Source organism: Sarcophilus harrisii, chromosome 4, assembly GCF_902635505.1.
Source record: "Sarcophilus harrisii chromosome 4, mSarHar1.11, whole genome shotgun sequence".
Taxonomy (NCBI): domain Eukaryota; kingdom Metazoa; phylum Chordata; class Mammalia; order Dasyuromorphia; family Dasyuridae; genus Sarcophilus; species Sarcophilus harrisii.
Window position 1 is genome coordinate 349,703,784 of NC_045429.1, and position 18,106 is coordinate 349,721,889.

The 18,106-nt window shown below is 36.1% G+C and overlaps 1 protein-coding gene across 8 annotated transcripts in view; it reads right to left on the minus strand.

Annotated features, from left to right (window-relative positions):
• Window positions 1-18,106, minus strand: part of TEX14 (testis expressed 14, intercellular bridge forming factor) — a 141,901-nt gene that overhangs the window by 12,516 nt on the left and 111,279 nt on the right. For 5 of the 8 annotated variants that reach the window (XM_031966493.1, XM_031966495.1, XM_031966492.1 and 2 more), the window contains 7 exons: window positions 16,920-17,001; window positions 13,945-14,001; window positions 12,316-12,443; window positions 11,593-11,804; window positions 6,769-6,871; window positions 4,859-4,933; window positions 2,153-2,258 (listed from right to left, as the gene is read on the minus strand). In XM_031966493.1, coding sequence (XP_031822353.1) covers window positions 2,153-2,258; window positions 4,859-4,933; window positions 6,769-6,871; window positions 11,593-11,804; window positions 12,316-12,443; window positions 13,945-14,001; window positions 16,920-17,001 — 763 coding nt within the window. Of the gene's footprint in view, window positions 1-2,152; window positions 2,259-4,858; window positions 4,934-6,768; window positions 6,872-11,592; window positions 11,805-12,315; window positions 12,444-13,944; window positions 14,002-16,919; window positions 17,002-18,106 lie in introns of those variants that run through there. The other 3 variants (XR_004233887.1, XR_004233888.1, XR_004233889.1) reach the window with 3 other exon arrangements.

An 18,106-nucleotide genomic window follows, 5' to 3' on the forward strand; every position in this document is an offset into this window, starting at 1 on the left:
GCAAGGAAAGTAAAGACTGCTAACTTGCTTCCTTAATTACCTCCATGGTGATTGGTTCACTTATTAGGAGTGACTCCTGGAGAATGTTTTCTGAGTCTCTCAATTTGATTTACAAAAATTTTTAATAATTTAGATCTCCTCTCCTGGATTTTTTCTTTTTCCTTCCAATTATGTATCATTCAAAAAAGCAGACTTGGCGAGAATTTGGTATTTAGTTTCAATGCACTTTCAACAATATTAACAAGCAACTAAAAATATTGTTTAGAGAGATACAAGTCCCAAATGCTCAGTCAAGAAGGGTTTTCTCTCTTTTAGGAGGGATAAAAGTTGGAAGTTGATCACAATAGATATGGGAGAAGTAGATTCCTACTTTAGGAGAATACATGGAGAATGCTTAGTCTCACCAAGAGCCCCTGCCTCAGTGCCTGCAGATGGCAAATTGAAGCTGTCTTTGCAGTGTCTCTTCTACAATGAGTGTGTCCCTGGTGCCTATATTATTTCCCCTAAGAAATTATAATTTCTTTAAAGGTCTATATGTCTTAGTCATTTTTGTTAAATGACTAAGTCACAGAATCTCAGAATTCAAAGGGACTCAGAGTCAATTTAGTCTAGGCTATATCTAAAAAAGGATCTCTTTTATAACATACTCAATAAGTGGTAGTTCAGCTTTTACATAAAGACCCACCCTCCTCTTTCCTCCAAGCAACTCTTAGGAAAGTTATAATTGTAATAGTTTTTCCTTAAATCAAGTCGAAATTTACTTTTCTGAAACTTCCAACTACTGTTCCCAGTTTTGTTCTCTGGATTGTACAAAATAAAATTAATCCTTCCACATGACAGCTTTTCAAATACATGAAGACAGATGCCATGTTCCCATTAAAATTTGTATTCAAAGTTATCAAGATCTTTCTTTTTCTTTTTTAGTTCTAAATCTGATTCAACAGTGTGATTTTCTACATGGAAACTCCCTTTACTAACACAGATCATAACACTGCCATAGCTATAAGACTCAAGAGTTTCCTGGGATCACTGAAAGTTAACAGTTAGGTCCCAGTTAATGAATTCCTTGAAATGATCCTATTACTTAAATGTGGACTTTCCATTGGATTGGGCTGAGACTAATTTATCATATTTTACAAAATTAAAATTTCAAATACTGTAAAATGTGAATACATATGACAACTTCAGGGGACTACTTGTTTGCACTAATTAGGATCTACCTGTAAAAGGAAACACAAATGACATCAGAGGCAATTTTTAAACCTAGGGCTTCCTGAACCCAAGGCTATGGAATTCAGATTCTCCTACAGAATCTGAATTAGCATTTCACATGTATAATCCAAAGACAGAAAAAATCACAGGCATATTAGGAGAACTTGATTCTTTACATGAAAGAATAACCCTAGACCATTCTCCTGGCTCTTGCCAAATATACCTATGTATGCTGACTGAAAGGACCTTTTGCTTTCAGCCTTAAATATACTGATGTTTCTATTCTTTTCCCAAAGACAATTCCATGAATAAAGCATATGTGTGTGTTCCAAACTAGTACCTCTATAGTCCTCTTTAATATTAGTGAACTTTGAGTGAATAATGGGACATTTAACTCTCATAAAGATCCTTTATCAAACTATTTCAGCCCAACTGGCCTACCTGTTGTTTCTCTATAAATGGCATGCATTTGTCCAGGCTGTCTTTCACAATTACCCTTCTCACTTCTACCTCTTTAAAATCCCTAGTTTCCTTTAAGGCTGAACTCAAGTACTACCTCTAATAGGAAAGCTATCTTGATTTTCCCAGTTACAGGTACCTTATAATTAATGAATCTTTGATGCCCTCCAGTGGACACTCCTCAGCTTACTGATGTTTTTCATAAAATGTGATGTCCAGGATTTAACATAATAGTCCAGACATGCTCTAGACAAGGTCAAATATAGGGACTATAATTTCTCTGGCCCTGCTTTTAGACATATCTCTCATAATGTAGCCTAAGACCACATTAGCTTTCTAGATCTGCTTTGTACAGTATTCTATCTCTCTAAAATGCACTGAAAAAAGCCCCTCAATCTTCTGTACTATAGGGACAGAATATGTGGTATGCATATAGTGATATGGACACAAGTTTTCAGGAAAATACAACTTCTTCACTAACCTGTCTGTCTCTTCTGTTAGGTACAGAGTTTCTTTGGTCCAAAGTATACTGCCATCTTCTCCTTTATTTTCAATTAGCTTTTCTTCTAAATGCCTTTGATCTAGAGCTAATTAAAAAGATTTATTTAAGCAGAATAGCAAAAGATTTTTTAAAACTTTTAAGAAAATAAGCTGAAAAAATTAATACTGAGTTAGTACAATCTATCATATTTAATATACTGCTTTTTCTTCTGTTTCAGGAAGGTATTTCTTATTCTTCTATTCACTTTCCAGAAAATCAAACTGTCCTCCTCAAGCTCATTTTCCTAGTGGCCTTTTAAATTTTTTTTAAAGATACAGACAACATCAAAATACTCTGGAAGAATGAGAGCTTTAGATCATAGTCAAAAATTCAAAGAGTCTTGCAGATCAGTAAAGCACTTATCACTTAGTCACTTAAGTACTGGTGATGCTCCATACAGATAGAGCTGCCTCAAGCTTCAGCTTCTCCTTGAATGTTCTAGGCTCCAAATTGGACTCATACAAAAATCAGAGAATGTTGTAGAATCCCTTCAGGCAGCAGTAGTAGCATTTCAGGGCAAAGGCAGCTTTATATTTTTATTGATCATCTATACTTGCAATTGTCCTGCCCTACGATAACCAAAAACAATGGGGACTAGAAAGATATTTTAATTTAAGTCTCAGTCCCATGGACACAAAATCTTCTCATACTGATCACTGATTTTTTGAGAAGATAATTCAAGGCCCAGTGACCTTCTAAGATCTGATCTGATCACATTTATGTAAGACAAGGCTATCGACTAGAACTTCTCTCTCTCAGATTTTTCCACAGAACATATCATGTGCTATTTGTCTTAGAGTAAAAGTACTAAGAAGACCATGCTGTAAAGGACTCTCAGCCAAGGACCAGATTTCTAAATAGACACACCTTGGCAACCTCTTCTATAGTATGATTTGGGGGACAGTTTCTTGGACCATCTTCCTCCAAATCTCTTCTACAAATTCAATCATAGTCAAGCAGAAAGAGATAAGATTAAACACACAAATGTCTTTGGAAGAGGAAACACCTTAAGTTCACACAAGTAAAATGACTGAGACTGATTTACTTTCCCAAGAGTATACTTTGACAGGGCAGAACTAATGTATCAGAAAGATGGGGGAGGGACAAAGAGAAGAGAACAAAGAGCATTGTACTTGATAACCTGTATCAGATTGCTTGCAGTCTTGGGAAGGGAAGAAAAAATTTGGAACACAAACTCTTATAGAATTTTAGAGAACAGAACAAAGAGGCTAAGAATTTAAAAAACAAATTTCATGATCATATTTTAGTTTAGGCCCATCCTGACTTCACCTATGGGATGGTTCTATTGCATAGATTCTTAAGACAGGCTTACAGTATAACTCCATTATAGAAAAGTCTTCAAGAAAATGCACTTAATCATTTGATGTCAGATCATAGTAACTGGACCCGTTCTCATCAAACACTAAAAAGCACTTTGTTGCTTCAAGTGCTCTGTCATAGCATAAAAGCAAAAAGATTCAAAGCAGTTTGATTTTCCATGGCTGTTGCACTACTTTCTAGGAAAAACCCAGGCACTAAGGAGTGATTCTCTTATCAATCCATTCCATACAGTATCATCTAAGTATGAAGCTTAAGGCAAATATGGCCCTTTCTTGCCCAGATACATTCCTCATACTCTCTGAATTCTCAGGAGAATTAATTTTCAATTCCTGAAAAGCTGATCTCTAGACCACTAACTCAACTTGATATGTTATTTCTCATTCAGAAACTTGAAACAACTGGCTACTATAGTGATAAAATGAATAAAGCAAGGCATCTGAATTCGGATTGGGATTAGGATTAGGATTATAGATGCACTATGAGACTTGATGGAGCACAGCTGGTCATAGCCTACCCTGAAGGGGAGTCACCATGTAGCACAGATGGCTGGCCCTACTTCTTAAATGCCCAGCTACCAGGAGGTAAAGCCCCCAAAGAGTGAGAGGACCTGAGAATATAGTATGGCCCAAGACCAGTAAAGAAATATCACCACCAAATGATCAGTTTTATTAACTATAATCCAACTCCATACACCACTCTATCAGTATATAGAGTTTTTTCAAATAAGAAATGGGATAGCGGGAATCTGTACAACATAGCACAATGCCATGATTAGAAAATGAGTCTCATTATATATATACTGCCACTTCAGTACTCAGCAATAGTAATTTTTATAGGAAAGTCTGTGAGGCTAAGCCGCAGGGATGTAAAGACAGTAAGTGAGCTCTTTCCCTGCTAAAGAGGCAGCCTTTTGATTTTTTATTTATTTATTTTTTTAATAGCCTTTTATTTACAGTATATATACATGGGTAACTTTACAGGATTAACAATTGCCAAACCTTTTGTTCCAATTTTTCACCTCTTACCCCCCCCCCCCCAGGGCAGGATGACCAGTAGATGTTAAATATATTAAAATATAACTTAGATACACAATAAGTATACATGACCAAAACATTATTTTGCTGTACAAAAAGAATCAGACTCTGAATTATTGTACAATTAGCTTGTGAAGGAAATCAAAAATGCATGTGTGCATAAATATAGGGATTGGGAATTCAATGTAATGGTTTTTAGTCATCTCCCAGAGTTCAAGGCAGCCTTTTGAATAAGAGGCCCATACCATACTTTGGATTCCATTTCACTTACCTATTTCATCAAGCAGTTCTTGAGAAGGTAGAGGTAGTTCATCAGTACACTCTAATGAAGGAGAATCTGCTCTCTCTTAAAAATTAAAAAAAAAAAAGGGGGAAAGAATAATTAATTTAATTTTCTGGTCTAAACAAAGAATGAAGAGTCAAGCTAAAATGTTATTTCTGTTGACATTAGTCTTTCATAGACTTATCCAGAATTTGGCAGACCTATACTCTATGTTCTCAATGAATGCCCCAATGAGATAACAAGCAACAGAAAAAGAATCTCTTTCTTAAGAAAGTCCAACTAACACTTACAAATAACTACTCCATGTGGGAGTAGTTATTATATTCCAGAGCAGACACTTTTGAATTGTCAGGGTATAGTAGAAAAAGTGCTAAATGAGAGTCAAGAAACCTGAGTTCAAATTCAGTCTCATATATTTACTATTTTATTGTCCATGTGATCACAGGAAAATAATTTAACCTCCCAGATCTTCACTATTCTCCTTAACTGATGAGAATACACGAATGACTTAACTTATGGATTGTTGTGAGGAGAGCCTTTGGTTTGGGGTTAGGGGAAGTAGTGGGAGGGACTAGGTTTATTATTTCACACAGAAAATTCCTACTAATGCAGATTAGAACCTCCTTTGCAACTTAAAAGTCTCTGGACATTGAGAGGTTAAATGTTGTGGAGGAAATGTACAAAACCTGGGTACTGGGAATTTGGGGGAAACATCTCAGAAATAGTAGCCTTAGAGATCAAAGAAAAGTGGCATGCTGGGCCAGCTAAATGGCACAGTGGATAGAACACCAGCCCCGAAGTCAAATTTGGCTGCAGACATTTAATATTTAGTAGCTGTGGGACTCTGGACAAGTCACTTAACCCAAGTGCCTCTCAAAAAAACCCAAAAACAATAAAAAAGGAAGAGTGGCATTCAAGTCTGTGTAAGGCAAACTGATGCCATATTGTAGGGAAGCCTCTACTATCTTAGTCCTAAGAACGTCTGATGAAACTACTAGGAAACATTCCTACCCCAATAGACCTGATCTCAAGCAACCCCAAAATTAAGTGTTTTCCCTCTTGTTCTCCCCAGTTATGTGAAATCCTGTCCTTTTTATTCAATCTCCCATATTCTCACAGAAGGAAACTGGCTGAGCAGCCTTACCTGAAAAACTTCCTTTTGCTGTCTGTCCTAACACTGCTAAAATCTTCTATGTATCTTTATCTCCCTCTATTCTGCTATCCACCTGGCAACTACCCTTCTTCAGTTGGTGATAATCTTTTTTATCTTGTAGCCTTGCCTCTTGATTTATTTACTGACTTCTAGTCCAACAGAACTGCAGGAAGATTTCAGGATCTTTGGGCTGAGGAATTTTGCTTAGGATGACCCAGCCAGTAAGTATCACAGGAAGAGCCTTAACCCAGGTCTTTCTGGTTCTAATGCCAGATCCCTTTTCACTACATAAACAAAATTCCCTTTACAGAACATGTTATTATTGTCATTGCTAATGATGCCCCCTCATCTCCCAGGTTCTAGGTGCCTCTCCCTCCTGAAAATTCATTCTCAAGGGTTCCTGAGGAACAGAAAAGAACATTTACTTGGAAATTAAGGCTAGCTCTAGGTCAGCATTGCTAGAGAAGCAGTTTAGCATAAACTGACCAGAGATGAGAAAGGATTAGCAAACATCTACCAGATCACTGTCCTATGGGAGCAGCTCTAATTAAAGCCAATTCACAACAATAGTAAAGAAATCCCTAAAAGGTCACAAAAGCCTCATCCATCCCAGTAAACTTTCAAGCAGCTTTACCAAATACTCCAGTCTTTTAAAAGCAGAATATTGTTTTAAAGGACAGGCACTGTGAGAATGCCTTTAGTATTCTTTAGTACTTTGTCTTGTACTTTCAAGTTTAAACAATACCTTTATGAAATCTGCTTTGCTGAGTGGCAGGAAATAGTTTCACAGATTCTGTTTTGGCCTTGATGATAGAAGAACCACTGAATGTGGACAAATTATCCTGTAACTGATCAAAGAAACATAGCGTTGGTACCATGTGTACTGAACTAAATACAATAAATCCAGCAGAATACTTCCAAGATTTAACTCCAATTATCACAAGTTATACAGGACAATCTAAAAGCAGATTTGTCTATCCTCCTTTGTCTTAAGGAGTAGCCTTCCAAGTGCCCAAGTACCAGGGCTGCATTGGTGATAACATATTCAACACTGCCTCATCACATCCCATCACGTCTGGCTTCCTATAGTTGTGAGTTTCCACAACTCTTGTTATCATATGTATAAATATGGGTTTTCTATCTAGCATTTTTAACTAGTCATGTGCTCTCTCATTCCTCTTTGAAAGTAAATACACTGATATTTCTTGCTGAAGAATAAATACATGCATCTACATTTACATATAACTACACTGGTAAAATGAGGTCACAGTTTCTCTAACAATAGAATCTTTATGAAGTTCCTCCCTCTTCCAATTTGTGTCAATATTCTCATTCACAGACTCTTGAGGCAAAGTTGCAAACTCTTCAGAGCAGAGGCTCTATATTCCTCCAACAAAGAGCAATATCCAGGTCAGTTCTTTTGACAATGAAAAAAAGTTATTTAGAAGATAACTCCTTAAGATACTCTGCATGGTTTCCCACGCACATATATCTTCCCTTGAAAATTAGATGCTTGTTACTATTTTGCCTTTTATTTCCCTTCTAAACCATTGGGAAGATCTCTTAAAGTTTCCAGATTATCAAAAGCATTTATTTAAGGCTAAATGAAATAGCTTTTTATAGCATTCCAGTTCCTACAACTAAGAGATTTCCAAATGCTGAGAAAGAAGATGAGCTCTCCATGCTTGCCATGCCATATCATGCCATTTAGCTGGCCACTGTCCCAAAATTACTAGGAACATAGGAACAAGAACCTGAAACAAGGCTATAAGCATCTGAGCAGAGGATACTTTTTTATATAAAAAGGAAAAGCTGGTAGGCTTATCTCTGGTGCAAATACTCTTTCTGAGGTGCTGCAGTTGTATTATCTATCATTCTGCCACCTTATCATTGGTGCTGCAACCCCAAAACCTATCTGGGAACTGACAATTCCTGCAAAATAATCCAAGATCTAAAGAAACCATAGCACTCCTATACCATTCCAGAACCTCTGTTGACTACAAAGAATATTCTTTAATAAACCTCATTAAGATACATAAGTTTGATGTCTGTAGTTTCTCTTTCTTTCTTTCTTTTGTATAATAACTTATTAACCACAAAATCACTCATTTAGAGAACAAATGACTCTAAATGTGGGCAAATAGAAAAATAGATCAACTTCTCTTTTCAATTTTTTACTATATACCCCCCAAATAACCCTACCTTACTAGGTTAATAAAATAAGTCAATACTGACTTCCAGAATACAGAAATAGGTACTCAGTGAAGCAATATTTAAAAAGATGAACTAAACTATCAACACTGAGTATAAAATATGTGACCCATAATATAATTAGGAAATATGGAAGAATAAGATGTGGTCTGCCTTCAAAAATATCATAATTTATTGGAGACACAATTAGAACAGTGAACGATAGAAAAAATATTGACTCTAGCCCATTACCATCTGTGGCTTGTATTCTGCCACTCTCTTTGTCTTCACTCTTATCATACATGGTAAAATGAGTCTAACCCTTCTACCTGCTCAAGGGACCCCATTCTATTCTATCTCCACTAATAAGTTTGCTCCTCTTGTCATCCTTACTCCTTCACTTACCAATTTTTCTCTGTTCCCTGGCTCATTTGATACAATATGCCCATACTTGCCCCATTCTCAAAAAACTCTCACTTAAACCCCTTCCATCCCAGCAAACTATCACATCACTTTTGCCCTTTGTATCTAAACTCCTCAAAGAAGCTGTCCACAAATGACACCTCTATTCTCTTCCCTCACCTTCTTCTTAACCCCTTACAATCCATCTTCCAACAGAAATGATTCTTTCCAATGTTACTAATGATGTCTTAGTTGGAAAATCCAATGGCTTCTCAGACATCATTCCCTATGATTTCTTCATAGTCTTTGACATTGCTGATCATATCTCCTCCTTGATACTTTCTTCTCTCTAGGTTTTTGGGACACTATGATATTCTTCTAATTTTCCTCCTACATATTTTACTCCTTCTTCTTTCTCTCTCTCTCCTTGGCTGGACTCTCTTCAGATCATACCCTCTAATCATAGATTTTTCCCTCAGGTTTGCTTCTGAGCCCTCTTCTCTGTCAAGTATCTGAGGCCAGACTTTAACTCAGGTCCTCCTAACTTCAGGGCGGGTATCTATCCATTTAGCCATCTAACTGCCCTTCATGTCCTAAATTCTCTGACTTCTAGCCTCACATCTCCAATCCATAAGATATTTGATATCTTAAATTTATCAAATCTAAAATGGAGCTCATAATTTCCTCTAAACCTTCACTATTACTGGATTCTCCCAGTTCTTTTAGGCTCACAATCTGGAAGTTATGCTAGGATTCCCCATTCTCTCTCATCCCACCTCCCATCCATTTCCAAGCTGCTGCCAAGACCTACAGATATCACCTTTGTAAAATCTCAAGTCCATATTTCCTTCTCTCCTTTGACACTGCCACTGCTCTACTTGGATTACTGCAGTTGCTCCATGGGGTCTGCCTGCCATAAGTGTCCCTTCACTCCAATCTATCCTTTAGCCACTAAAGTGATTTTCCTAAAACACAAGTCTGACTATGTCTCACACCCCCTAAATAAACTTCCCTGGCTCTCTATTGCCTAAGTCAAAAACAAAGTGTTCCTTTTGACTTTCAGAGTCCTTCATTACCTCCCTCCCTCCTTACCTTTCCACTTCTTTCATGCCTCCCTCAAGCAACACTGACTTTTTGGTCATTTCACAGGTAGCAGCTATCAATTGGCTAGGGGCCAATTTTCTCTAGCCATCCCTCATGCCTAAAATGTTCCCCTTTCTTTTATGTCTAATGGCCTCTCTGGCTTCCTGAAAGTCACAACTAAAATCCCCCCTTCTGGAGGAAACCCTTTCTCAACCCTTCTTAATTCTAGTGTCTTCCCTCATTGATCATTTCCAGTATATAGTTTTTATTTATCCTGTATATAGTTTGCTTTGCATATAAATATGTTTGCAATTTGTCTCCCTCGTTAGATTGTGAGTTCCTTGAGGGCAAAGATTATCTTTTGCCTTTTTTTTGTATCCCCCAGAACTAAGCAAACAGTGCCTAGCACTTAATAGTACTTAATAGATGTTTACTGATTGACAAGACCTTTCCACCTAGCTTGTAGCTGAAATCTCTCCCAGTAAAATGTGAATAAGGCCTGTTTTTCTTTTCTATTAATATTCCCAACATTTAGGAATGTGTTTTGCAGTGTTTAATAAATGCTTCATTCACTCATTTATTTCCCCATCCAGCAAAACATGAGCTCCATGTTTTTGCCTTTGTAAACTTCCCTACACTAAGCACAGTGAACTTCAAGTTGCTAGAATTTCAGGATTTTTCCAAAGTCAGAGACAAAGGATGAGGACTTAATGTCTTTGTGTGGCTCTATACCAATGGAGGCAGTATGAATGCCAAAGAGATCCTGGCTCCACTTGATGCAGTTTTAGTGGTAGAGAATTGATGTGAGAATCGAGATGGGGAATTCCCTCTGGTTGGCACACAGGTCCAACATGAAAGAATTCATAAATCTGAAAAGTCTGAATGGCAAAAAGGATTTTTATTGGCACTGAGAAGCCAGCTTTGCTAAGAAGGCAGATTCCTTAGTGGCAAAGTCCTGCCAGAGAAATAACAAAGGTTATCACTTAGAAGAGGGTATCTTCACAGTGAGTAAAAGTCCTGGCAGGAAGCTGTGCCGAGAAGAGAGGTTCCTTGGCAAGGCATAATCCTGATTTAGATTTCTGCAGAGAGATGGGGATTCAGAGTTGTCTGAGGCTAGGGCTTCCACTGAATGAGATTCCTTCAATGTTGTCAATGCCTCCAGGCCTAGATTTCCAGTTGAAAAAAGAGTACTTATCTTGGAATTTCAAGCTACTCAATAGGAATATCAGGCCCAGATTTCCAACCGAATAAACTCATTTTGAAGGCTTTTCCACAGAGTCTTGGGAATTTCCTGAATGGAATCTGGGCTACCCCCAAAAGATCAATGGAAGCTGATTTGACCAAGATCTCCAATTGAATGAAGCCACTTAACTTCTCTTAACTAACTGGGAAGATGCTTTCCCAGAGAGGGCCTGAGATACGGAATCTCCCTTCTTTTACAGATTTCACCCCCATCACACTGAAACTATAGCTATCTATAATCAAGAACTAAATGATATGGGAAAAACAGTACATGATTGATGAATTCAGAGAGGATGAGGTTAAATAAAGGCTGGAATAAACAGGGGAGTTTTTATGAAGGAGTTGAGACCTGGAGGTGGCAAGACTAGTAAGAGAAGTAAAATGTGAACAAAGAAAAGAAAAAAAGGAAAGCATTTCAGGTAAAGAGAATATCATAAGCAAAATTAGATAAATCTGAGGAAACTACAAGCCTAAAGTCCTTTCTGCTGCTTTTCAAACTGGAGGAGGCAGGCCTGAGAAAGAATGACTAGAAGATGCTTAATTAATGGAAATTAGGCAGGATTTCTAATTCTTAATAGGAAAAAGCAAAAACAAAAAATGGAGCCAGGTCTGACTTTGGTCTAAGAATGTTCAATATAATCCTCCTACTTACATGGTCTGTCAGTCCAAAGGAAGGCATTTCAGAGGGGAAGGAGAAGGAATCAGTTCTCTGGCCCTTTTCATGGCTGGCTGTCATGAATGTATTTGACATTGTCTGAATGGAGTCCTGGCTGTCCCAGCAAGAGGTCGCCTGGATATTAGGTTGGGAAGAGCTCCCTTCAGAACAGTCTTTACACAGATTGATGACTGATGAAGCTGCCCCTGCTATTGAAAAAGAATTGTCAGCAGTGTTAATAAAAATAATAATAATAAATCTTCTATATAATGGATTTTGAACTCTGGCTAGGTTCTGAGTACTTTTGGTATTGGAATTAAATATACCAGATAGTTCAGATCCATTAAGTGTCCAGTCTGAGCCCAAATATTACATTTAATAAAAAAGAGCCAATCTTATGACTAATTTTTATCAGCTGTACAATAAACTAGAAATCCAACATTTAAGAAATTTTAAAAAGCACCTAATCCTAAATGCAAGTACATCACCTTTTGGCAAATCCCTACAATGGCATCTGTAAAACTTGCTCTGGAGTTTAATGATCTATTTCCCTACCCAGAATACACATGTTAAAATTTTTATTATAATCTTACCTCTTGTGTCTTTGGCACAAATGAATATTCAAATGCCAGAGACAAAATAGCAACTGAACTCACTTGCCAAGTATGGCTAACTTTTCATGGGTAGACTAGTTTTCAAAGAAATCTGTCTTGTAGTTACCCGGGCTGACTGGAGTGCTGACACTGGTTGGTCCATGACTTGTTCTGGGTGTTTTACAGGGGATTTCCTTATAAGAGCATCCTTGTTCCCATGAAATACTGGACAACTCCTGAATATCTACCAACGATCTAAAGAATTGAAAAGGCAATGCTAAATTAATTAGGAAAGAAAAAAATAACAAGCCACCAAAAAACTATTATTTTTTTAGAAATCTGAAAGTACATTTATTTACTTATACTATTCACAGTATTATTTTCATCCCCAAAAGTGAAAATGTTCAGTGTCATAAAGTACTATACCACTTATAATTATTTTTTTCAATTATGTACTTATAATAATTATTATAACACATTTATATGCTGACTTATGATTGTGGATTACTTTCATTACAAAAAGCTTAAGAAGCATGTAGTGTTAAACATTGTATATCTAGTTTTTAGAAGGGGGAACTGAGGCTCAGAGAGGCAAATAGCTAGAAAACATCTAAAATGAAACTCAGACTCAACTTTTCTGCATTCTTTCTGTTTTGCTAATTGTCGAGGAAAACTACAAGCATAATCACTTGTTCAATAACTCTTCCATAGCTTGTAAGAGCAGAACATTTCACTCTTTGGTAGAGGGCTGAACCAGCTTTTTGGCTCACTATTTTCTTTTACATCTTGACTGAATTTGAAGTGCCCTTCTTCCCAGCCTCCTTTTGAATATTGTCTTCCTTCATTAGATTATTAGCTCCTTGAGGGCAGGAACTATTTTTCTCTTATTAGTGTTTTCAGCACTTAGCCTAGTGCTTGGCACACAAAAGATGCTTTCTTAAAATGTTTACTGGATTATAGAACTGAATATTGCAAGTGTAGTTATATCTATTTTAGAGAAAGGAAATGAGGCTCAAAGAGGTTTAAAGTGACTTGAATGACATCAAGCAGCTAGTATATAGAATTGGAGCCAGGACACTTTATAAAAGCTACACTACAATCTGTAAAGAAGCAGCTTCGAATAAAACATAAAATTTTAGCTTTAAAATGATCTCCATAAATAGAAACAATCATTTTCATCATTATTGGGGTTTTCACACCAAAACCAGATTTTACAACAATTTTTTTTATTAATTATGCCACACTAAGAATGATTCAATGTTGCTTTTTCTTTTCTTAATTTTTAGATTGATTTTATTTTTACTTTACCTATATTTCCCATGCATCCTTCCTCCCCTCCCAAAAAGCCATCCCTTCTAAACAAAAAATTTAAAAAGGGGAAAAAGTTCCATTTTATATGCATATTATATTGTATGATATTATACATAATGTTCCAAAGCCACAGAGTTTAATGGTTTTGAAACTATCTTAAGGCTTGAGACTCTATACTCATATATGAGACTATGGATTGGAAAAAATTATAAAATATTCCCATCTTAATAAAATTCTTAAGATTAATTTCTTTATGAAAAAAGAATCCCAGGGGACAGCTAGATGGCTCAGTGGATAGAGCAGTGGCCCTGAAGTCAGGAGGACCTGATTTCAAATATGGTCTCTGACACGTAACACTTCCTAGCTGTGTGACCCTGAGCATTTAAATCACTTAACCCCAATTGCCTCAGCAAAAAAAAAAAAAAAAAAAAGTACCCCAACATACATATCCTTTTCTTTCAATTCTTTTGAGGATTCTTCTAATGTTTCTTCTTCTCCAAGGCTGAAAAGATGAAGAAATTTCTTGAATCAACTTAAATAAACTAAAAGCATTATTAAATTTACTAAACCAATAGTAAATTACTTGAGATTTTTTCAGGTTGATCTACCAAAAGATAAAAACTCAAAGCATCTTAGTAGCTGTCTATTCTAAACTGTACAATAATCACCACGTGACACACCAGACAAGGGGTCATCTAGTCTTTCCCTAAAGAAAAGGGAAATCTACTGCCTTTTTAAGTAGCCAATCTCACTTGGGTTTGATTAGAATTGTTGGAAAGTTTTTCCTTACATTAAGTCTAAATTTCTCTTTCTGTAATCTCTACCCATTGTTCCCGATTCTGTTCTCTGGGATCAAGCAGAACAAGTCTGATCACCCTACCCCATATCAGTTCTTCCACTAGTTAATGACAAAGCTCCTACTCCTTTTATCTTTCCTGCAATGGCCTACTTCCCTGGTTCAACATATTACACTCCCTTTATGCAGTATAAGATCACATTAGCTTTTTTTGAATGCCATATCATATATTTGTAAAGTTGAGTTTTTTAAATCAAATGCATTCTTATTTTTTATCTAATTTCATCTAATTGATCATTTCCTCTCTAGAAACACTATTTCTGAAGAGCACCAGAGAAGCTTCACTCTATTCCATATCCTCTAACCACCTCCCTTACAATCTCATCATAACTGTCTCACCAGCATACTCTTTTCTCTAACCAATCTTGGATGGAATATGTCATTTATTCACTGTCCAGGTAACTTTCTGTACCAGAAAGGCCCCTCCCTGACCACTAATGCCCTCTCAGTTGTTTCTTCCATTACAATGTGAGCTCAAAAGAGGAAATGATTAATAATGGTACTTAGGTTTTTGGAAACAAGTACTTTAGTGCATTTTTGGTAGAACAATGAATTCAAACCTTCTAGAAAGCTAGAAATTCATCAAAATATGCATATATTTTGACTCAAATGTATCACTACTCGACCTATATCCCAAAGAAATCAAAGAAAGAGAGAAAGGATCTATATGTAAAAAATTATTTAAGGCAGTTCTTTTTGATATAGTGAAAAACTGGAAACTGAAGGAAAATTCTATTCTGGAATACTGAAATAAATACATTTATGTTCCTGTGACAAAATAAATGATGAAATGGATCACTTTGGAAGAAATTGGGAATACATATAAATAGGAGAATGACACATACAATTACCACCAATAATTAGGCTTTAGAACTCTGAGCAATGCAAATGATAAACCACCAAAAACTCCAAAAAAAATTGATAAGATATTCCACTTCCTGAGAAATGATAAACACAGAATGCAGATATATATATAATGGATATGGCTGACATAGAAATTTGTTTTTCTAGAATCTGTGGGTAGTTGTTTTTTCCTTTGCTTAATAGGGCAAGGGGAGGAATGAGAAGGGCAAATATATGGAAAAAGTTCTTGTTACTTAAAAAAAGAGAGAGAGAGAAAGGGAACAAAAAAAGATCCTTGCAGGTAAGTATTATCCTTGCTTTTGTATTTGTAACAGTAGCATTTAGCTGGATATACAGTGCTTCGCATGTATTTAAGTGCTTAATAAATGATTTTCATTAATTTATATGTTACTTAAATGCTTCCCTGCCTTCTGAATAAAGACTATACTTATTCTGAAAATCAATACCCTTTACAATTTGTTTTTAATCTAGCCTGATCCAGTTTGATCTTCAAAAAAAAAAAAAAAAAAAAAAAAACCTCTACATATTCAATACTTCATTATACCTAGATCAAATGATATTTCTTCTATAAAGCCTTCTCTAAGTATATTACTCTTATATACTACTGTAAAATATGCAAACCAACCTACTATTATATTTGTAGTTTAATTGTGTATATGACTTACTATCCCTACTGGATTAATTTAATTTATCAGGGGCAGGGAATCTTAAATCTTTTAATCCTCCCTCAATAACTTAGAACAGCATACATACATACATATATATATATATATATATATATATATATATATACATACATACACACACATACACACACACACACAAATATAATGGATGAACCAATAAATTGAATTAAGCTATTACCCAAGTGGAAAAAAATACTGTTCTCTATACAGATCAGCAGATGTTTATCTAACAGCACCAATTATGGAGAACAGAGTTGGGACCTTAAGAAATGGGTTAAGTAATTTTAATGTTAATAGATAACTTCAGAATTATGTAAACAGATATTTTGGGGGAAAATGATGGGGATGAAACCCTGAAAAGAGAGTCCAAACTCTCTTCTGAAGGAGGCCCACTCTTCAGATAAGTCAGTTGGAAATTATAGCCAGGGACATGGTTTGCACCCTCTATTGAGTTGAATGATTAGTCCGGAACCACTCCCAGTAGCTCACATTCCCAATATAAGTGATCTCTTTTCAACTGGAAATCTAGGCCCTGGGCATTGTCAACATTGAGTGAATCTCATTCAATTTTGAATTGAAGCCCTAAGACTCAGATGGCTAATAAAAGACAACTCTGAATCCTGAATCTTTGCAGATATCCTAAACAGAACCTTGCCCACTGTTGAGGATAATCTCAGTGTAATCCACCTATGCTATGTTTCTTGCCCACTAAGAAGTCTGTCTTTCTAGCAAGCTGGCTTCTCAGTGCCAATAAATCCTTTTTTGCCACACAGATTTTGGATTTGCAAAATTCTGTGCCTCCTGTGCCTGTGCCTCCAACCACAGGGGATCTCCCACCCCAATTCTCAGACCTCATCATTTGGCTCCCTGACCTCATCAAGAATAAAGTAAGGGAAGTATTACCCAAAGCAGGATGGTCCTAATAATACTTAGTTAAGAATTTTGAACAAAGGCATGTTTCACATGTTTCCTTTTGAATATGAAGAAGCTACCAAGACATTTAACAACTCAAACCTTATGGGTGTGAATTGAAGTTCTGTTACACACTCAGACTTATTGCCAAGAATTTTTTCAATCACTTGAAATCTTTCTCCACCTAAAAGAAAAAGAAAATGTACGTAGTCATCAGATTCCATATACATAAATAATTTTTTACATTGTTATCTTTTTTAAGTTTTCAGATTCACAGATTCTTTACTTTTCATTTTCTCCTTCCATCTTCATATTTCATCATGAGTTCTCTAAAACTGTGGTTGATCATTGTATTGATTAGGGTTCCTAAGTCTTTCAGAGGTGATTATCCTTACAATACTGTCTGTTATTATATGAATTGTTCTCTTGGTTCTACTCACTTCATTATGCATCGTTTATTCAAGTCATCTCAGGTTTTCTCAGAAACCATCTCCATCATTCCTTTTAGTATATAGAAGTATTTCATCACATTCATATATTATAACTTGTCCAGTTATTCCCCAAGTGACAAGTACTACTTCACTTTCCAACTCTTTGCAAGCACACACAAAAAAAGCTGCTTTTGGGTTTTCTTTCTCTTTCTTTGTTCTCTTTAGGGTACAGACCTAGTAATGACCACTTTAGATTAAAGGTTATATACAAATTAATACCTTTTGGGGCATAGTTCCCAATTGCTTTCCAGAATGGCTAGGGCAGTCCATAGTTCCAACAATAGTAAAGAAACATTCCCACAGCCTCTGCAGGGTTTGACATTTTCCATTCTGTCAACTCATCTATAAACTGTATATTTTTATCTTTGCACTCTTTTATATATGATTTTTTTTTTTTTTTTTTTTTTTTTTGCTGAGGCAACTGGGGTTAAATGACTTGTCCAGGGGTCACACAGCCAGGAAGTGTTAAGTTGTCTGAGGCTGGATTTGAACTCTGGTCCTCCTGACTTCAAGGCTGGCACTAGTTTTCTATATATTTTAGAAATGAGACCTTTAACAAGGAAACTTGCATAAATAAATATTATTCTATGGAAAAATTCCTTGACCCCAACCCTAGAATAATGAATAATCTTTACAAGCAATTTAAATGTTAGAATGGTTTAAATGTTGAATAGATCAATCTGTCTCTGAAGTACTTTCCAGCTCTAATATTCTTTGGTTCTAAAATTTTAAGCCAAATACTACCCAGGCCAAAGGAAACAGTGGAGTGGTTTTAGAGTCTTGGTTCTTTCACAAAAT